This window comes from Chrysochloris asiatica, unplaced genomic scaffold (genome assembly GCF_000296735.1).
Source record: "Chrysochloris asiatica unplaced genomic scaffold, ChrAsi1.0 scaffold00312, whole genome shotgun sequence".
Classification (NCBI taxonomy): Eukaryota; Metazoa; Chordata; class Mammalia; order Afrosoricida; family Chrysochloridae; genus Chrysochloris; species Chrysochloris asiatica.
In genome coordinates, this window is record NW_006408830.1 from 2,754,882 (window position 1) to 2,770,994 (window position 16,113).

General features: G+C 54.1%; 2 protein-coding genes across 2 annotated transcripts; one reads left to right on the forward strand and one right to left on the reverse strand.

The window, feature by feature from the left end:
* The first annotated feature begins 2,545 nt into the window (after positions 1–2,545).
* CNN1 (calponin 1, basic, smooth muscle) lies at positions 2,546–9,074 on the forward strand. Its single transcript, XM_006875146.1, has 7 exons — positions 2,546–2,623; positions 4,386–4,507; positions 6,951–7,017; positions 7,110–7,247; positions 7,389–7,499; positions 8,601–8,747; positions 8,829–9,074. Exons 1-7 carry the CDS (start codon positions 2,561–2,563, stop codon positions 9,072–9,074), a joined length of 894 nt encoding a protein of 297 aa, XP_006875208.1. The 5' UTR covers positions 2,546–2,560.
* A 3,116-nt stretch (positions 9,075–12,190) lies between these two features.
* Positions 12,191–12,818, reverse strand: ELOF1 (elongation factor 1 homolog (S. cerevisiae)). The gene is made up of 3 exons (XM_006875147.1): positions 12,703–12,818; positions 12,510–12,580; positions 12,191–12,255 (listed from the first exon to the last, which is right to left on the reverse strand). Exons 1-3 carry the CDS (start codon positions 12,816–12,818, stop codon positions 12,191–12,193), a joined length of 252 nt encoding a protein of 83 aa, XP_006875209.1.
* Between the last annotated feature and the right edge of the window lie 3,295 nt (positions 12,819–16,113).

Below are 16,113 nucleotides of genomic sequence, written 5' to 3' on the forward strand. Positions count from 1 at the left end.
GCGCCGTGACTTCAGAGCCGGCGCAGATTCTATAAATGGCCAAGCAGCTGCGGTCCAGGGTGGGGGGGCGCGGCCGACTGAGTCAGCGTCTCACGTCACTGCCGCCCGGACCCCGCTCGGGTCATTTCTGGGCCGCCAGAGGGCGCCAGCCACCAGCTCGGCCAAGGCGCCGTTCCTCATAGCGACCTTTGGAGGTCTTTGATGGGTCGCATTACTTGGGCAGTAGCCAGGACTTCACGCGTTCGATCCCAGTCCCCCACATTCGACCTGTGCATCCCCGGAGCAGCGCGCTTCGCCTTTCTGTGCTTCACTTTCTCCATCTGTTTACAGGGCATGATCATGATCACAGATCCCACCGCATAGTGTTATTTTGAAGACAGAGTTAGTGGATCCAAAGCATATGGCAGGCATGTGAGGATGGTGCAGTACCCAGGAGTGTTGGGCAGTGTTTCTCACTGTTGTACAGATAGAGTCGCTGAGTCAGAACACGTCTAGGCAGCACCAAACAATTGTTAACTCAGTAGCCCTGGTGGTGCAGTGAGCCAAGGACTGAGCAGCTAACCACAGGGTTGGTTGTTGGAACCCACCAACAGCTCTATGGGGAGAAAGATGAGAGTATCAGTGCCTGTAAAGAACCCTGAGGAGTTTAATCTGTCTTGTAACTGTTGTTGTTAAGTTGGTTCCGATTCATAGTGAGCCCGTATAGGGTTTCTTAGACTTGAGTTCTTTACAGGAGCAGAAAGCCTCATCTTTCTGCCAGGAGCGGCTGGCGGGCTCAAACTGTAGACCTTGTGGTTCACAGTCCTGTGCTTATTGTATGGAACCCCTGCACTCCCATAATTCTGTCTTAGAGGGTGGCTGTGGGTTGGAATCTATTCAATGGCAGTGGGTTATTGTTAGCTCATTTGAAGTATTTTAGTGTTTTCAACACATAACAATATACGTCATCAGCTTGTTCTTAGCCCTTTCCCTGGTAAATTGTTTCTGACTTAGAGTGGCATCGTGTGTGTCAAATCAGAATTGGGCTTCATATGATTTTCAATGGCTGATTTTTCAGCAGCAGATTGGCAGGCCTTTTTTCCAAGGTACCTCTGGGTAGGCTAAAACCACTAACGTTTTGGCTAGTAACCTAGCACTTAACTGTCAGTACCATCCAGGGATTCCAGTATCTTAGCCCAGTGGTTCCAAACAGGGGCAATCTACCTCATTCAGGGGACATTTGGGCAATGTTTGAAAACAATTGTGTCATGACTTGGGAGTACATCTATCTACTGGGTAGAGATTAGCGATGTTTCAAATGCCCAAGACAGACCCCACACCAGAGAATTAGCCAATCCTGAATGTCAAGAGTGCTGAGGTTGAGGAGCCCTAGCTTAGTCTCAAAGCCAGAGGACAAGGACCTGGCTTCAAATTCTGAAAGCATTAGGACACTAAGAAAGTGATTCTACACTCCCATGCCTCAGTTTCTCCATCTGTACAGCTCATTCAGTGGCAGCATTCACCTCTGAAGGTGCTGTAAGGCCTTAGTTGATACACCTTAGCACTTGGAATATGGGGTCTGACCTATGGGTCACTGTCATATTAGTGTACCACAGCAGTGCATTTAGCATGTGGCCAGCAAACTAGCATGTCCTGAACATAATACTAGTGTATGGGAGGCCACTGCCATCCCAATGTCACCAGCTTGACAGATGTGGCGCAGTGTGGGCATCTCAACCACTGGTGTGGTCCAGTGTGAGATCTGGCCAGGCTTACGGGGGTGTTCGTAGCCTGGCACCCACCCTGTGGCTCAGGTGACCCGTGACTAGGGACCCAGATCTCTGCTCCCTTAGAATCTTATGAAGGCCTGCAGGGAACAGAACTGGGGTTCCAGAAATAATGTGACTGTCTGAACCCAGGCCCTCAGATGTCGGGCACAGCAGAGGGAGCGATTCTTCTAGACTTCACGACACCTCCAGGAGGCAGGCACTCTCATTAGCCCATTTTACAGATGTGGAAACAGAGGTCTGAGCAGGAACGGGACTTGCTTGCCTAAGATTATGGACTGTTGGTACTTAGGGGTAAGGCCTGGATGGAGCTCGTTTCACTACCACAGGAGACAGTCCTTCCTCAGGGGGATAAGAGACAGCCGAGACAGTGAAGAGAGACGACCTCAGAGTCACAGAGATGGCTTCAGAGACAGGGACAAAGAGACTCAGAGACCCAGTCAGGGTCCAGTGGATGGTTGGGGGTGGTGACGGATTGGAGCATAGTTGGTCTCTGTCTGGCCAAGGCCCCCCCCCCATGAATAACTCAGGCTGCCCCCCTAGGTGGAAACAATGACACAATCAGCTCCCAATACCAAGGCCCTGACATCACGAGGGGGGTGGCTGAGGTGGGGGCGCCCCACCCCTTGGCAAACCCTTGTGGCCAATGAGACAGCTTTGAAAGACTCCCGGGCCGCCTCCGGAGCTTCAAAAACATGTGAAAGGGAAGAGGGTGCAGCCGAGTTTCAGCTGCTGCCCGGCCCGGTCCTTGCTGTAGTGTCCAGGCTGCCCATCAGAGCCCACCAGCCGGCAGCATGTCCTCTGCGCACTTTAACCGAGGCCCCGCCTATGGGCTGTCGGCCGAGGTCAAGAACAAGGTAGGGCTGGACAGCATCCCTGAACGCTATTCTGTGAGACTTGGCGCCTAATGGGGGAAGGGGGATAGACTGAGCATCTCAAGCCCTCCGCTACTGTTGGGGGCTGAATGAAGGGTGTGGAGGCAGACCTGGAGAAACAGATCCCCAGTCTCATCAGTCTTGTTAGTTAACCCTTTGTGTTCCTAGTGAGGAAGTGGCACCCCCTTGCTGATTACTCCCATACTCCCAGCCTGACAAAGAACTTGGAGGGAGGGCAGGAGAACAAAGTCCCTGAGTTAAGAGACCCAGAAGGGGGGCTCACAGGGGAGAAAGAGGCAGCTGGGGGAAGGGAAGGGTGTGGGTACCACGAACATGGCAGGGATCTCCTATGGATGGGTAAATTGAGGTTCAGAGAGGAGACATGTAGCCAGGGTCCAACTTGAGGCAGGTGCAGAGCTGTGACCCTAGACTTGCAGTTAGGATGGAGTCAGCCTCTCCAGGGGAGGGAAGTGGAAGTTTGCACCCCCCTGGAATCCTCCCATGAGCCCTGCCAGGGGAGGAGTCGCAGCTGCATTTGATAGCTGGACTACTGATGCTCAAGGTGGCTTTTCCTGGGCTCCCAGAGCGAGGGGGACCAGAGCTGGGATGGGAAACTGGGCCAGGGGATCCGTGGGACTAGAGGAGGGGGGTGGGTGCTTAGGTCAAGGACAGATCCCAGAACCGCTGCCCCCCCCCACTCCCCAAGTGCCGGCCCCAGAGCGGCGCCGGAGCTGCCACGCCATATAAGGTGGCTTCGGGGAGCCCAGCCCGCCAGGCAGGCATGCTATATAAGGGCTGATTTGCTTTATAAAGCTGAGCTGGAGGGGAAGGGGGGCACCAGGGCCAGGTGAGGGGGCTGCCTCCTCCCACATCCCTCACCATCTGACCCAGGACAGGGGGTAGCCCGACCCCCCAGGGGCTGGGAGTTTGTCTAGGGCTGAGGTGGAGAGTTCTTGAGGAAGCCCGTGTGTGTATATATGTGTGAGTTGGGGGGGAGTTGGTAAAGCGGGGGAGAAAATACTGGGAACAGACAGGGAGGGTTGGCGAGACAGGAGTGAGATAAGGACAGAAACCAGGATGGAGAGGCCAGAGGGGGCCCAACAAACTCCTCCCCCAGCAGCAGTCAGGACCCTAGTCTGAGATGAGAATGAGATGAAAGGGCAGTGATAAGTCCAGTCCCCCTCTAGAGAGAGACAATAGACCCAGAGAGATAGGACACCAAGATAGTGCCAAGAGAACTCAGACAGAACTTGGGGTGGGGGGTGGCAATCAGGCGAGAGGGAGACAGGCCAGCCCCCACCCTAAGATAGAGTCCCTGATAGATGTGGGCCTGGAGATATAAGACAGAGCCTGAGTTAGGGGCACCTCCTCAGGTCTCCAGCTCCTCTTCCAGCAAAGGGGTGGAGGGATAAGGAGTCCAGGGGGCAGGGCTAGGGGAAGCTAAGCCCCAAGTTTGGCCTGGAGGGGGAACCAGGAGGCTCAGCGCCTCCCCCTTCCCTGCATTCTCTGGTGCCAAACCTCAGAATGCCTGGAATGGCCCCCTGGGCAGGTACCACCTCACTCCTGGCCCTGGCCCATCCTAGTCCCCCCCCCCAACCCCCCCTCATTGGGCACAGAATTGCCTTAGTTGGGAAGGGATGAGGAGGAAGGAGAACAGGCTTAGGGTGCCTGGGATTGGGCCCAGGAAGCTAAGCCCACTTGGCCCTGCATCCTCATCACCCTCTCTGTGACCCCCGCCTCCCAGCTGGCCCAGAAGTACGACCACCATCGGGAGCAGGAGCTGCGTGAGTGGATAGAGGGGGTGACAGGACGGCGCATCGGCAATAACTTCATGGACGGCCTCAAAAACGGCATCATCCTTTGCGAGTGAGTGGAGCCGCTAGTGGCCCAGACCCTGGAACACTTCGCTACTCCCTCAGTCCCCTAAGCGGACATGAACCTGGAGCTTTGTTGGGAAGTCACATCTTGTAGCTGAAAACAACCTTCTAAGATGGCAAATGATCCTGCTGCCCATTTAACAAAGAAAACTGAGGCTCATTCAAGTGAGGCACATCATCCAAAGTCCCATGTGGCTTCACTCCAAATAACTCAGAAACCAATGTTAAGCAGAGTGCATTCTTATACAGCGCAGTCCTATTGGTGGTGTCCAAAGTCACTGCTGTTAAGTGCCATTGACTTGGTTTCGACTCACAGTGACCCTGTGTAGGGTTTCTAAGGAGTATCTAGTGGGTTTGAACTGCTAACCTTTTGGGTAGCAGTCCAGTGTTTATCCTACAGAGCCCCACTAGGATTCCAGGTGATAAGAGAAGTCCTAAAAGACAAGAATCCATGTTGGCTGTTCATCCCTGACTTGGGGATGGGATTGCTGTCAGATTCCAGTACTTTAATTCGGTCTTGATTCTCTACCCACCTCAGATGAAGACCTCTTTATCTTTTGAGCCTGGGTTCCATCCTGGCTAATGCTGAAAATAGTGCAGACTTCAGCCCAGGTCCAATCTGTACCTCCAAGTGTGACCCGGGTCGGGGTGACCATGAAGGCCAGAGTGTCTGTGTGGGAAACTTTTGGAAGGCAGCATCTCACCCAGTCCCAGATGCTGGGGGTGGGATTTTATTCCATCTTCTCCCCCAGAGACAAGGGATGACACAGGGTAACAAGGGGCCCCCTTGTGCCCCTGCTCAGACATGAGGCTGCTCCAGCCTGAGTCACAACCTCCTTCATTCATGCAACATGCATTTATGGAGCTCCTGTTGTATACCAGGCTCTGGTCTAGGCAGTGGAACCGTGAACTGATCTATGGTCACTCCACGTGGAACTATTGAGCTTTAGTTCCAGTGGAAGGATGGGGTGGGGTGGGGGGGAGATACACAGCAGGCAAGGAATCCAGTAAGCACTTACTTGCCTGTAGAGGTAAGTGCTATGGAGATGTGCTGCGGGAGGGAGGTGCTTTCTGTTTTCTGTAGCTTTGTCTGTCTGTCTAGGTCTACCTATGGAAGTAATGTTAGAGCCTTAGATGAGGTCAGGGAGGGAGCTGTGAGACTATCTGAGGGAAGAGGGTTCCAGGCACACACGTAAGAGCCAGTGCAAAGGTCCTGAGGTGGGAGCGTTGTCTGGTGAGTTCAAGAGAAGAGTGAGGAGGCCAGCAGGGGAAGTGGAGTCACAGTGAACTAGGGGTTTTTATGCTAAGGAATTAGGATTGTATATGGAAGGCAAGGGATAAACACTGGAGGATATTTAACTGGGAGTAACTTGAATTGTCTTAAATAAAGGTCTTAAATTTTGGCTATTAGATAAAAGGCTTGTAGGGGACAGGGTGGGAGGTGGGAATCCGTGGGAAGGCCAATGCCAGAAACCAGGCAAGACATTGGTGGCTCAGATCAGGGCGGAAGCTATAAGACTTGGTTGGTTCTGGATGTATTTAGGAGGTAAAGTGGAAGAAGGTCTTGTTGAGGTTCCAGATGTGGGGGTGAGAAAAGGAAAGCGGGATACCAGGGCAACTCCATGGGCTTTGGCTGAGCCCCTGGAATGATGGTGTTGCCATTTATTGGGTGGGAGAATGAGGGAGGACCGAGTTTTGGGGAGAGACAAATAGGCATTAGATGCTTGGAGTGTGATGTGTCCAATTTGAGATGCTCTTGTAGGGAGCTAGGGTTGAGAATGAGGGACCTGGGTGGAGGTAGGAAAGTTGCTGGTATATCGATGATATTTATAGCTAAGAGGCTAGACCAGATCTTTGTGGGAGTAAGCGAAGTCAGAGAAGAGGCCCAAGGTCTGAGCTGTAGGCTCTCTGCTGTGTAGAGGTCCCAGAGAGGAAATGTAACCTGAGATGTGGCTGCCAGCCGGGAATGTGCCTTACGCATGCATAAGGGGGCTTTCTGACTGGGGACCTGAGACCGGACTCCAGGTGGCTGTTTTTCCATCTTGGAGCTGATGGTGTGTGCAGAGTGATTTGGCACTGTTGCAGCTGGGATGGCATCCCTTGATGTTTGAATGTTTAACATGTTCAGCTGCTCATCGAAGGGCTGGCGGTTCAAGTCCACAAAGAGGCACTTACTTAATAAGAAAGGCCTGGGGATCTGCTTCTGAGAAAGCAGCCCTGCGGAGCCCAGTTCTCCTCCCACACACGGTGGGGGGGTTGCCATGTGTGAGAATCCACTTGCGGTGACTGGCGGTGTGGGTGGGCAGTTGAGATCAATCAAGTGGGGAGCAGCACTGACCCCCTGTCATCCTGACCTCCTCTTGTGATGGGCTGGATATGAGTGGGGACAAAAAAGGGCCTCCTTTGTCAATCCACTCCCCTGCTTTCTGCAGGTTCATCAACAAGCTCCAGCCAGGCTCTGTGAAGAAGGTAAATGAGTCAACCCAAAACTGGCACCAGGTGAGCGAGCTCAGACAGCCTCTTTCCACAAGCCCCTGAGACCTCCCCCTGCCCTTCCCCTCTCCCACTGACGGCCGCTTGATCCCCACCAGCTGGAGAACATTGGTAACTTCATCAAGGCCATCACCAAGTATGGGGTGAAGCCTCATGATATCTTTGAGGCCAACGACCTCTTTGAGAACACTAACCACACCCAAGTGCAATCTACCCTTCTGGCCCTGGCCAGCATGGTGAGTGTGGGTGAAGGGGGACACTGAGCAGTACCACCCAGGCTGGGATGCAAATGGGCCCACGTGGGAGGCGTGAGGCAGGAGCTGCAAATAGTCCCCGGGACGAGCACCCTCCTCAGTCCCTGCCTTCCACCTCCCCAGGCCAAGACGAAAGGAAACAAGGTGGATGTGGGGGTGAAGTACGCAGAGAAGCAGGAGCGGAAATTTGAGCCAGAGAAGCTACGAGAAGGGCGGAACATCATTGGGCTGCAGGTACTAGCTGGCCCTCAATCTCCTGCTGAGCTGAGGGGCAGGGGTGCCTGGATGGCACCCTTTTAGAGCCATGTATTTGGCATTAACTGGAGTGGCACTGCAGATTAAGCACTAGACTGCTAACAGTAAGGTTGGTGGTTCAAATCCACCAGCCACTCCTTAGAAGCCCTGTACAGGGTGGCGAGGACCCTTTACAGGGTCAACAGTACTTAACAAACGATATGCCAGTGTCCTGGTGTGGCGCTGTAGGGTCAACACTGGACTGTTATCTGCAAGGCTGATGGTTCAAACCCACAAGCTGCTCCTTGGAAACCCTATACAGGGTCACTGTGAGTCAGAACTGACTCAATAGCACTTAACCACAAGCTATATGCCAGGAACCCTGGCAGTGCGTTGGGCTGTTAACCGCAGGGTTGGTGGTTTGAATCCAGGGGAGAAAGATGAGGCTTTCTGCTCTCATAGAAATTTACAGCCTCAGAAACCCTATACAGGATCACTATGAGTTAGAACCGACTCAACAGCACATAATAAACTACATGCCAAGTAATCTTGGTGGCACAGTGGGCTAATCATTAGGCGCTAACTATAAGGTCTGCAGTTCAAACCCACCAGCCACTCAGAACTAAAAAGCGAGGCTGTCTGCTTCTGTAAAGATTTCGTCTCGGAAACCCTGTGGAGCAATTCTGCTCTGTCCTATAGGGTTTCTGTGAGTCAGAACGGACTTGGTGGTGGCAGTGGGTTAAACCACGTGCTAGCCACTGTGCTGAGCACTTTCAGTACACCGAGCTAAGGAATCCTCCAATAGCTCTAGGGGGCAGGTACTGTTGTCACCACGTCCTTTGTACAGACGAGGAAACTGAGGCCTGGAGAGACTAGCTCACTGGCCAACATCCCCAGTTAATGGGTGCTAGGTAGGCCTTGGTGCTCTGAGCCACTTACTGGTTCTGTGTGCCTTGGGGAAGTGACATGTCCTCTCTGAGCCTTAGTGTCCTGTGTGACATGAGGTAGAAACAGACCACAGTAGGTGACTTAGTTATGTTGTGTGGATGATGGTGAAGCCGCAGAGTAATAATACTTGGGGTGACTCTCCTTGCTTCCCAGATGGGCACCAACAAGTTTGCCAGCCAGCAGGGCATGACGGCCTATGGCACTCGGCGGCACCTCTACAACCCCAAGCTGGGCACAGACCAACCCCTGGACCAGGCCACCATCAGCCTGCAGATGGGCACCAACAAGGGAGCCAGCCAGGTGTGTGTGGGGTATGGACTGAGCTGGTGGGGCCCCTGGTTGTCACGGTCCCCACCACCTGACCTGACTGCCCTTCCACAGGCTGGCATGACTGCGCCTGGGACCAAGCGGCAGATCTTTGAGCCAGGGCTGGGTATGGAGCACTGTGACACACTCAACGTCAGCCTGCAGATGGGCAGCAACAAGGGGGCTTCACAGCGGGGCATGACAGTGTACGGGCTGCCACGACAGGTCTATGACCCCAAGTACTGCCTGACGCCGGACTACCCGGAGCTGGACGAGCCTGCCCATAACCACCACCCGCATAACTACTATAACTCGGCCTAGGGGCTGGAGTCTGCCTGCTGCTCGTGGCCGGACCCAGCCGGGCCCAGCCCACCCTCGCCCCCTGCATGGCGTCCTCCAGCCCCCTGGCACTTGCCTACAGGGTTAGAGTCTGGGGAGAGCAGACTGGGGGGGTCTGTGGGGAGGGAAGGGACCTTCCTCCCTGATGCACTGCAGAGTCCAGCAGAGAGCCGGAGTGTGCCCAACAGCCTCCCAAAGGATACACCGGCAAGGCTCTGCTGGCTGTCCCCGACTCCCTCACAGGTGGGTGCCCCAGGACAAGAAGCCTCCCCCCAGCGAAGCCCCCAGAGCCCAGGCTCGGCCGTCCCTACCCCATTCCCACAGGGGAACAAACTGCATGCCCAGAGACCCAGCGGACACACGCGGTTTGGTTTGCAGCGACTGGCGTACGTGACATGACAGCGGCGTTTGTAACGCGAGCACTTTTTTTTTTCTATTTCACTGGAGCACAATAAATAGCTGTAAAAATCACCCAAGAGCCTCCAGGAGCCTGTGTAGCCTGACCGCACGTACAGAGATACACTCTGTCCTACACAAGTGTGTGTGTGCACACCTGCTGCCCCCCCCTCTCTCATACACACACTCCCACCCATGACACAGAAACACATCCCCACAGGCCCCCTGCCCATGCTCAGCACACACAGTTCTCCCTGAGTCACTTCAATGGGGGCTGAGCTGAGGCGTGTATAGAGGAAGACCCCAAGGCCTGGGGCAGACCAGATTGAGAATGAATCCTGGCTCTGTCGTTAGCCAGCTGCCAAGTCCCTGAGCTTATTTCCCCACCAGGAAAATGGGATGGGGGGCCAGGGGTGGGGGCGGTCATGGGAAAGCCTGCAGACAGGAGGGCATGCTCCGCACCTCTAGACACTGGTGAGGTCCATCCAGGCACTGGTCAGTGAGAATGGACAACAGTCAGGGTTCTGGAGGCCCCTTGGGCAGGATGAACCTTTGACCCTGCATTATGGAGGGGTGGCCGGTCAGGCTGCAGTGGGGGTGTTCATGCAGAGGATCAGGGCGATGACCCTGCACTAAATGGCACAGAGCAGTTTGTAGCTTAATGTGGAGACGTGGTGGCTGCAGCGGTGGGTCCTGCTTGCCTGTAACCCTCTTTCAGGGGCTGAGCCCTGAGCCTGGCCTAAAGCCCAGGAGCCCAAGGCTATGGGCAGGGCCCTAACTTCTCAGAGAAGGGGAGTTGATCTCCCTACAGGGAGGCCCCAGCCATCCTGCCTGGAAGTTCGGGGTCCAAGCGATGCAGGGAGCAGGCACGGAGCGGGCACAGCAGTCTTCTCTCCACTCTCCCCAACCCTGGGCAGGGCTGCGGCTGAGACATGGGGACTTGCAGCAACAGACACTAGAGGCTGTGTGTACAGACAGACACACGCAGTCCCTGAGGCCTTGTAAACCGAATTCCAGGCACTCTTGGCCTGGCTACTGCTGAGTTCTGCTCCCTCTGGAATGGCAAGGAGCAGCCGGGCTGAGGAGAATCCCTGCCTGGCCCCGGGCCCTAGCTCCTTGGAAAACAGCACCATATTAGCACTTGGCCTGAGAGACTGGGGTGGGCGGACAGCAGGGAGGGAGGGACCAGATGCCAGAGGAATGAGCCCCCTTTCCACTGGACCTCTGAGTGCACCCCTCCACCCGAGGCGTCTGCTCATGCTTCTGCCAGGGCCAGTGGCCCTTACTTGGGCCTGAGCAGAGGTGGGAGCACCAGGGAGGGCCATGTTGGGGCAGGATGGGTCCTGGTGGCTTCTGGGCTAGCTAACTTGGCATCTTCCTCAGCCGTTCACACCCTGCCACTGCCCAGGGTTCCAGGCCTGTATGAGGTACTTCCCAGATGCACTTATGACCTCAGCATGGCTCTGGGGAGGTCCTAGCATCCCTCCCACTGTGCCACCAAGAACACCTGCTGCTCAGGTATACAAGGCCAGGCGGGGGGAGCTAGAGCCACCCCCAGGCACCAGGTGTCGAGGCCTGTCACACAGGAGGCCATCTGAGTGCCCTGTGACATCCCTGTGCTCAGCAGCAGACTCTCCACAACAGGTCCCAACCCAACCCTTTCATGGGCCTTAGCCCCCTCTCCCTCCCTCCGCAGCCCTGTCTGTGTTCTCACCTCCTGGATGGCCTGCAGAGCTGTCTCTTAACCTGGTCTCTGGCTTTGGAGCCAGGCTTCCTGGGCTCAAATCTCAGTTGTGCTGTTCGAGATTCTGGCTGTGGGCCCTTCCATCTGGCTCAGCTCAGCAGCATCCCTCCCTCCCTCCCACACAGGGCTGCTATTGGGGCCCAGTGGGAGCACAGACCCTGCTGTCAGCTCACTCACACAGCTGCTCTAGGAAGTCTTCCCTGACCACCTCCCACGAGGCCCTGGAATTGTCTGGTTCACCAGTGTCCCAAGTGCCCGTGTTACCTTGAATACTTGGTTGGGGAATAAAGTATTCATGAGTTTTGAAAGAATGACCCAACCCCAACTTCCAACAAACCGCCAGGTTGCCTCCAAAACAGGAGTGCTGAGGCAGACCCCGAACCCATGAAATCACACACAGTCTGCCAGCAGTCTGGCATTGGCTGCTTTATTTAAGGGCTCATGATAGCTGTTCCCAAGCCATTCCCTTCCTCCTCTACAAAAGCAAGTCAACATGAAATGGCCTCCCAGGTACTGTGGGTAGTTGGGCTCCCACTAAAGGGGCCTGGGGGTCAGGAACTTCAAGTCTCAGCCTCAGAAGGCAAAGGAGGAGGGCGGTGATAGGAGGTAGGGTGCTGGTGGATGGGTGAGGAGGCTGTAGGGGTCATGCCACAGTCTCTGTTGCGTTGGTCTGCACCCAGGGATGTCAGCGAGGAGGCGCCAAGGCCCTGGCCAGGGAGGGCCAGTGAGGCCAGTTCAGGCCCCTTGGCCCCAGCGACCCCTCTACCCCATGTTCACCTGCACACACACACACACATGCCTGGCCACCCCCAGACATGCCTGCAGCCATGCACACGCACACTCACACACACTTCCACAGAGGGCTGGGACGACTGTGGACCCACACCCTAGACCCCTGGAATGTCTCTGGTTTGGTACCACCAGTGGGTGGGTTGGGAGGGGTGGGTCCTCTGCGCTGCTATTGGTTGGCTGCCTCGCAGGCATCTATCCAATCACTGTACACATCCACAGGTTCTGAGAGATCTGAGCCATCGTGGTCAAGGGCATTTGGTGGCACTGGACTCCTGTCCCGCATAGCCCTCTGTTGCTCACACCAGTGTTCTCTGACCCTCATGCAAGACCCAAAAAGGCACCTGTACCAGGGCGCCCAGTGGGTCAGTGGAGAAGGGCTGCTCTCCAGTCCCTCCACCTGTGCCCAGGTGCCTTGAGCAGTGTACACCCTGACCACCCCACTGCCCCCTCCACCCACCGGGGAAAGCCTGGGTTTCAAAGGATACACGTGATGGGTGTCTGGAATTCCTCTAGGCACACGGTACAAGAGATGACTCCGGTGTTGCGGGCACGGTCCCTGAAATGGGAAGAGGGAGACGACTGGTGAGCAGCGAGGTCTGTGTCCGATGACCCCCACCCCATCGGGGGGCCCAGGCAGGTGTGGGCGCCCTGTGAGGCAGGACCCCCAGCTGCACTCACATTTTCACGTCACAGGACTTCTCGTGGTTGCAGAAAGGGCAGGTGAACTGCGTCTCTAGAGTACCTGTCATCTTCTTCTTGGGGGGTGGCTTTCGTTTGGATTTTCTGCGCCCCATGTCCCCAGGACGGTGAGCCTGTGGGAAGAGGGTCGATGCTCCAGAAGCAGGTCGGAAAGGGGGCCGAGCAGTGAGTGGCCCATGGTAAAGGGCGGGCTGCTATGGTGGTTCTGAGCCGCTCTGCCGCCGAGGGACGAGCACCCCGTCCCTGGGCAGGTGGACGGGCACAGCATACTCTGGGAGGGGCCGTGAGCCAGCTCTCCCACCAAGTGGTCTGGGTTCTAAACCTGGCCCCCTTCATTTACTATGCAACCCCAGGCAAGTTACTTAAGTTTTCGGCGTCTCTATTTCCTCAGTTATGAAATACACATGAGGTTGTTGGCTCTCTGAGAGGTCTTATGAGGACGACATGAATAAACAATGGTGCCCATGCACTGCTAGCACCGACACCCAGAAATGCTTAACGAGGAGGCCATGAGATGAACTCATGAAAGGCCTAGAGTGCAGGGTTGGCCCGCACCTAAGCGTTCGGGAGCCGGGGATTCGATGCTGATCGTTCCTCTGGTTAAGGGAAGTATAGATGCCACAGAGGAAGAGTCACACATAGGGGTTTCAGAGCCATCAGATGAGCCCCTTGGGTTGCCTCTCCATCCTTGAGGGACTGCTGGGCATAGAAATGGGGTGGAAAGTACTTTGAACTGACCAACAGCGTGTGCAAAGGCAGTGTGGTGGATGTGTGAGAGTCCCCCGGCAGGCTAAACAGGGAGCAGAGACAGGCAGGAAAGTTTGCTATGTCTGGAAGCCCTGGGGAGTGGAAGGATGAAGCCACTTGTGTCTTTGAGAAATGGAGGAGTGTGATGCAAGTCTGAATGAAAATCAAGTCAGAATCAGGGCAGGGTGTTGAGATCAATCAACAGAGCAAGTGAATATTATAAGAGAACAGTTCAGAATGACCCCAAGTTTTTGGTGAGGGATGCAAATGGTAGGTAGGAGAAGAAGGTGGCATGTTGTCTGATCTCTGACAGGACAGGAAGAATAGGGTGTTGGGGAAAGTGATGGGTTCAGGTGCCAGAGGAACATCCATGCTGAGGTAGGAATAGGTACCACCCCATGCCAGGCACTGTGTACTTGGGATGCTCTGCATTCGTCAGCTCCGATCCTGCCAAGTCTCTGGCACTGGTTCTAGCAGACGAAACACCAGAGCTTCATCCTACTTATAGATCACTCAGTACACAACATGCTCAGTCTTAGCTAAGAATGCTTCCAGTTCCCAGAGAACACAGAAGCCATCAGAAGAGAGCAGCCACAAGCCCCCAGGCCCACCCACTTGGTCTTCCTTCCTTTGCGATGAAAGAATGTCTGTGCTCTCCTCAAATGCAACTTACTTGCTTGTGCTCTGGATCCTATCTCCTCTCTCTGCTGCAACATTGAACGTTCCCTCTAGAGGATCATTAACAAATATACTTAACATTTAAAAGCCAAACCAAAGCAAACCAAACCACCTCTTCATCCCTTTCCAGCTACAGCCCTGTTTCGTATAGAGCTGTCTGCGTTCCCTCCTCTTCTCTTGCTGCTCCTCCTACTTGGTTGTTAAGGCCACCATACTGCTGATCCCAGTAGGCTGTCCTGACTTCTCAGGGCATTTGTCACACTTGGTCCTCCTCCAGCTCTCAGGACCATGCGCTGCTCTCCTGCACACATCCCCTCCCCTTCAGTCCCCTCTGCTGCTTCCGCACCAGTAACCTAGTAATAAGAGGCCCAACAGCTCAATCCTGGGCCTCCTCAACAACAATGCCTGCACTATCTTCCCCAAACCACAGACTTGTCCATCTACCTGCCTGCATCACACCTCTATGTGATGTCTAATGAAGATTTAAAACAGCCACTGCTGTTGATTCCAACTGCCCTATAGGGTTTCCAAGGCTGTAAGTCTTTACGCAAGCAGACCAACACATCTTTCTCCAGCGGAGTGGCTGATGAGCTGGAACCACTGACTTTACGGTTGGCCAGTCAAGTGCTTTAACCATGGCATCACCAGGGCTCCTGATGTCCAAAACTGAGATCCTGACAACTCTACCTGCTCTCCCAAAGTTTCCCCCATCTCAGGAGAAAGCAACTCCATTTTTCCAGCATTCAGACCAAAAAATTCTGGACTCAGCCTCAACTTTTCTTCCTCTTACACCTCTTTGCTGATTCGGTTAAGATTTAGCTAACACCGCCATCATGGTCAATGCCCTATTCTGAGTCAGTCATCCCAGCAGCCTCCTCACTGATCTCGCAGCACCCCCAAATGCATAAATTCCATGCATTACAAAGCCTATAAGGGTAGGGAGTTTTGTCCTTTGTTCAGTGTATCTCTTGAGCTTAGAACTGCTCCCAGACAGAGTAGTTGTTGTTGTTAAGTGGCGTCGAGTCGGTTCCGACCCATAGCGACCCTGTACAGGGTTTCCGAGGGTGTAAATCTTTACGGGAGTAGAAAGCCTCATCTTTCTCCCTTGGAGGAATTGGTGGGTTTGAACCACTGACCCTTCAGTTAGTAGCCCAATGCTTAGTCATGGCTCCACCAGGGATTCTTTTTGGTAGAATAGTTTTGTTAAGATACTTTTGTTTAATTATAACAGCAACACATGCACTTTGTAACACATTCAACATTATTGACATCTATAAAGTAGCAAGTGAGGCCTGGTAGCACAGTAATTAATGTTCAGCTGCTAACTGAAAGGTCGACAGTTCAAATCCAGCAGGAGCTCTGCTGGGCAGAAAGATCTGGCAGTTTTCTTCCATAGGAATTTACTGCCTCGGAACTCCTGTGGGAAGCTCTACTTAGTCAATCCACTCAAAGGTGTAAACTCCAATGCAACAGGTTTTTGTGTTGGTTTGTTCGTTTTTTCAATTAAGGTAGCCAAAAGGAGGTACAATTCCTACCATGCTGCTCTCCCCAGAAGAAACTTCAGTTACATTTTATCTAGGTTGCTATTTTATTTCACTCAGCTGTGCAGGAAGCTGGAGTCAAACACCTTTGCCTTGTAACAGCTGTAGTGGCAGTTGAGGGCAAACTGGGAGTGTGGTTTCAATGACGTGCCTTGTGCTCAGACTCTTGGGGGTGGTGGTTACCCAACTCTCCTGAGAGGGGAACTGAGCCCTGAGACAGCTTTCGCTCCATGATGTTCACACTGCCTCCAATATTTATACTGAGAAACAAGTCCTGAAATCATTCTGATTCTAGAAGTTGCCCTACACGAGAGTATGTATTTGCACAGATGTAAAAAGCCTGGAGAAGGATATCATGCTTGGTAAGATGGAGGGTTGGAGAAAAAGAGGAAGACCCCTAACGAGATGGATTGGCCAGGTGGCA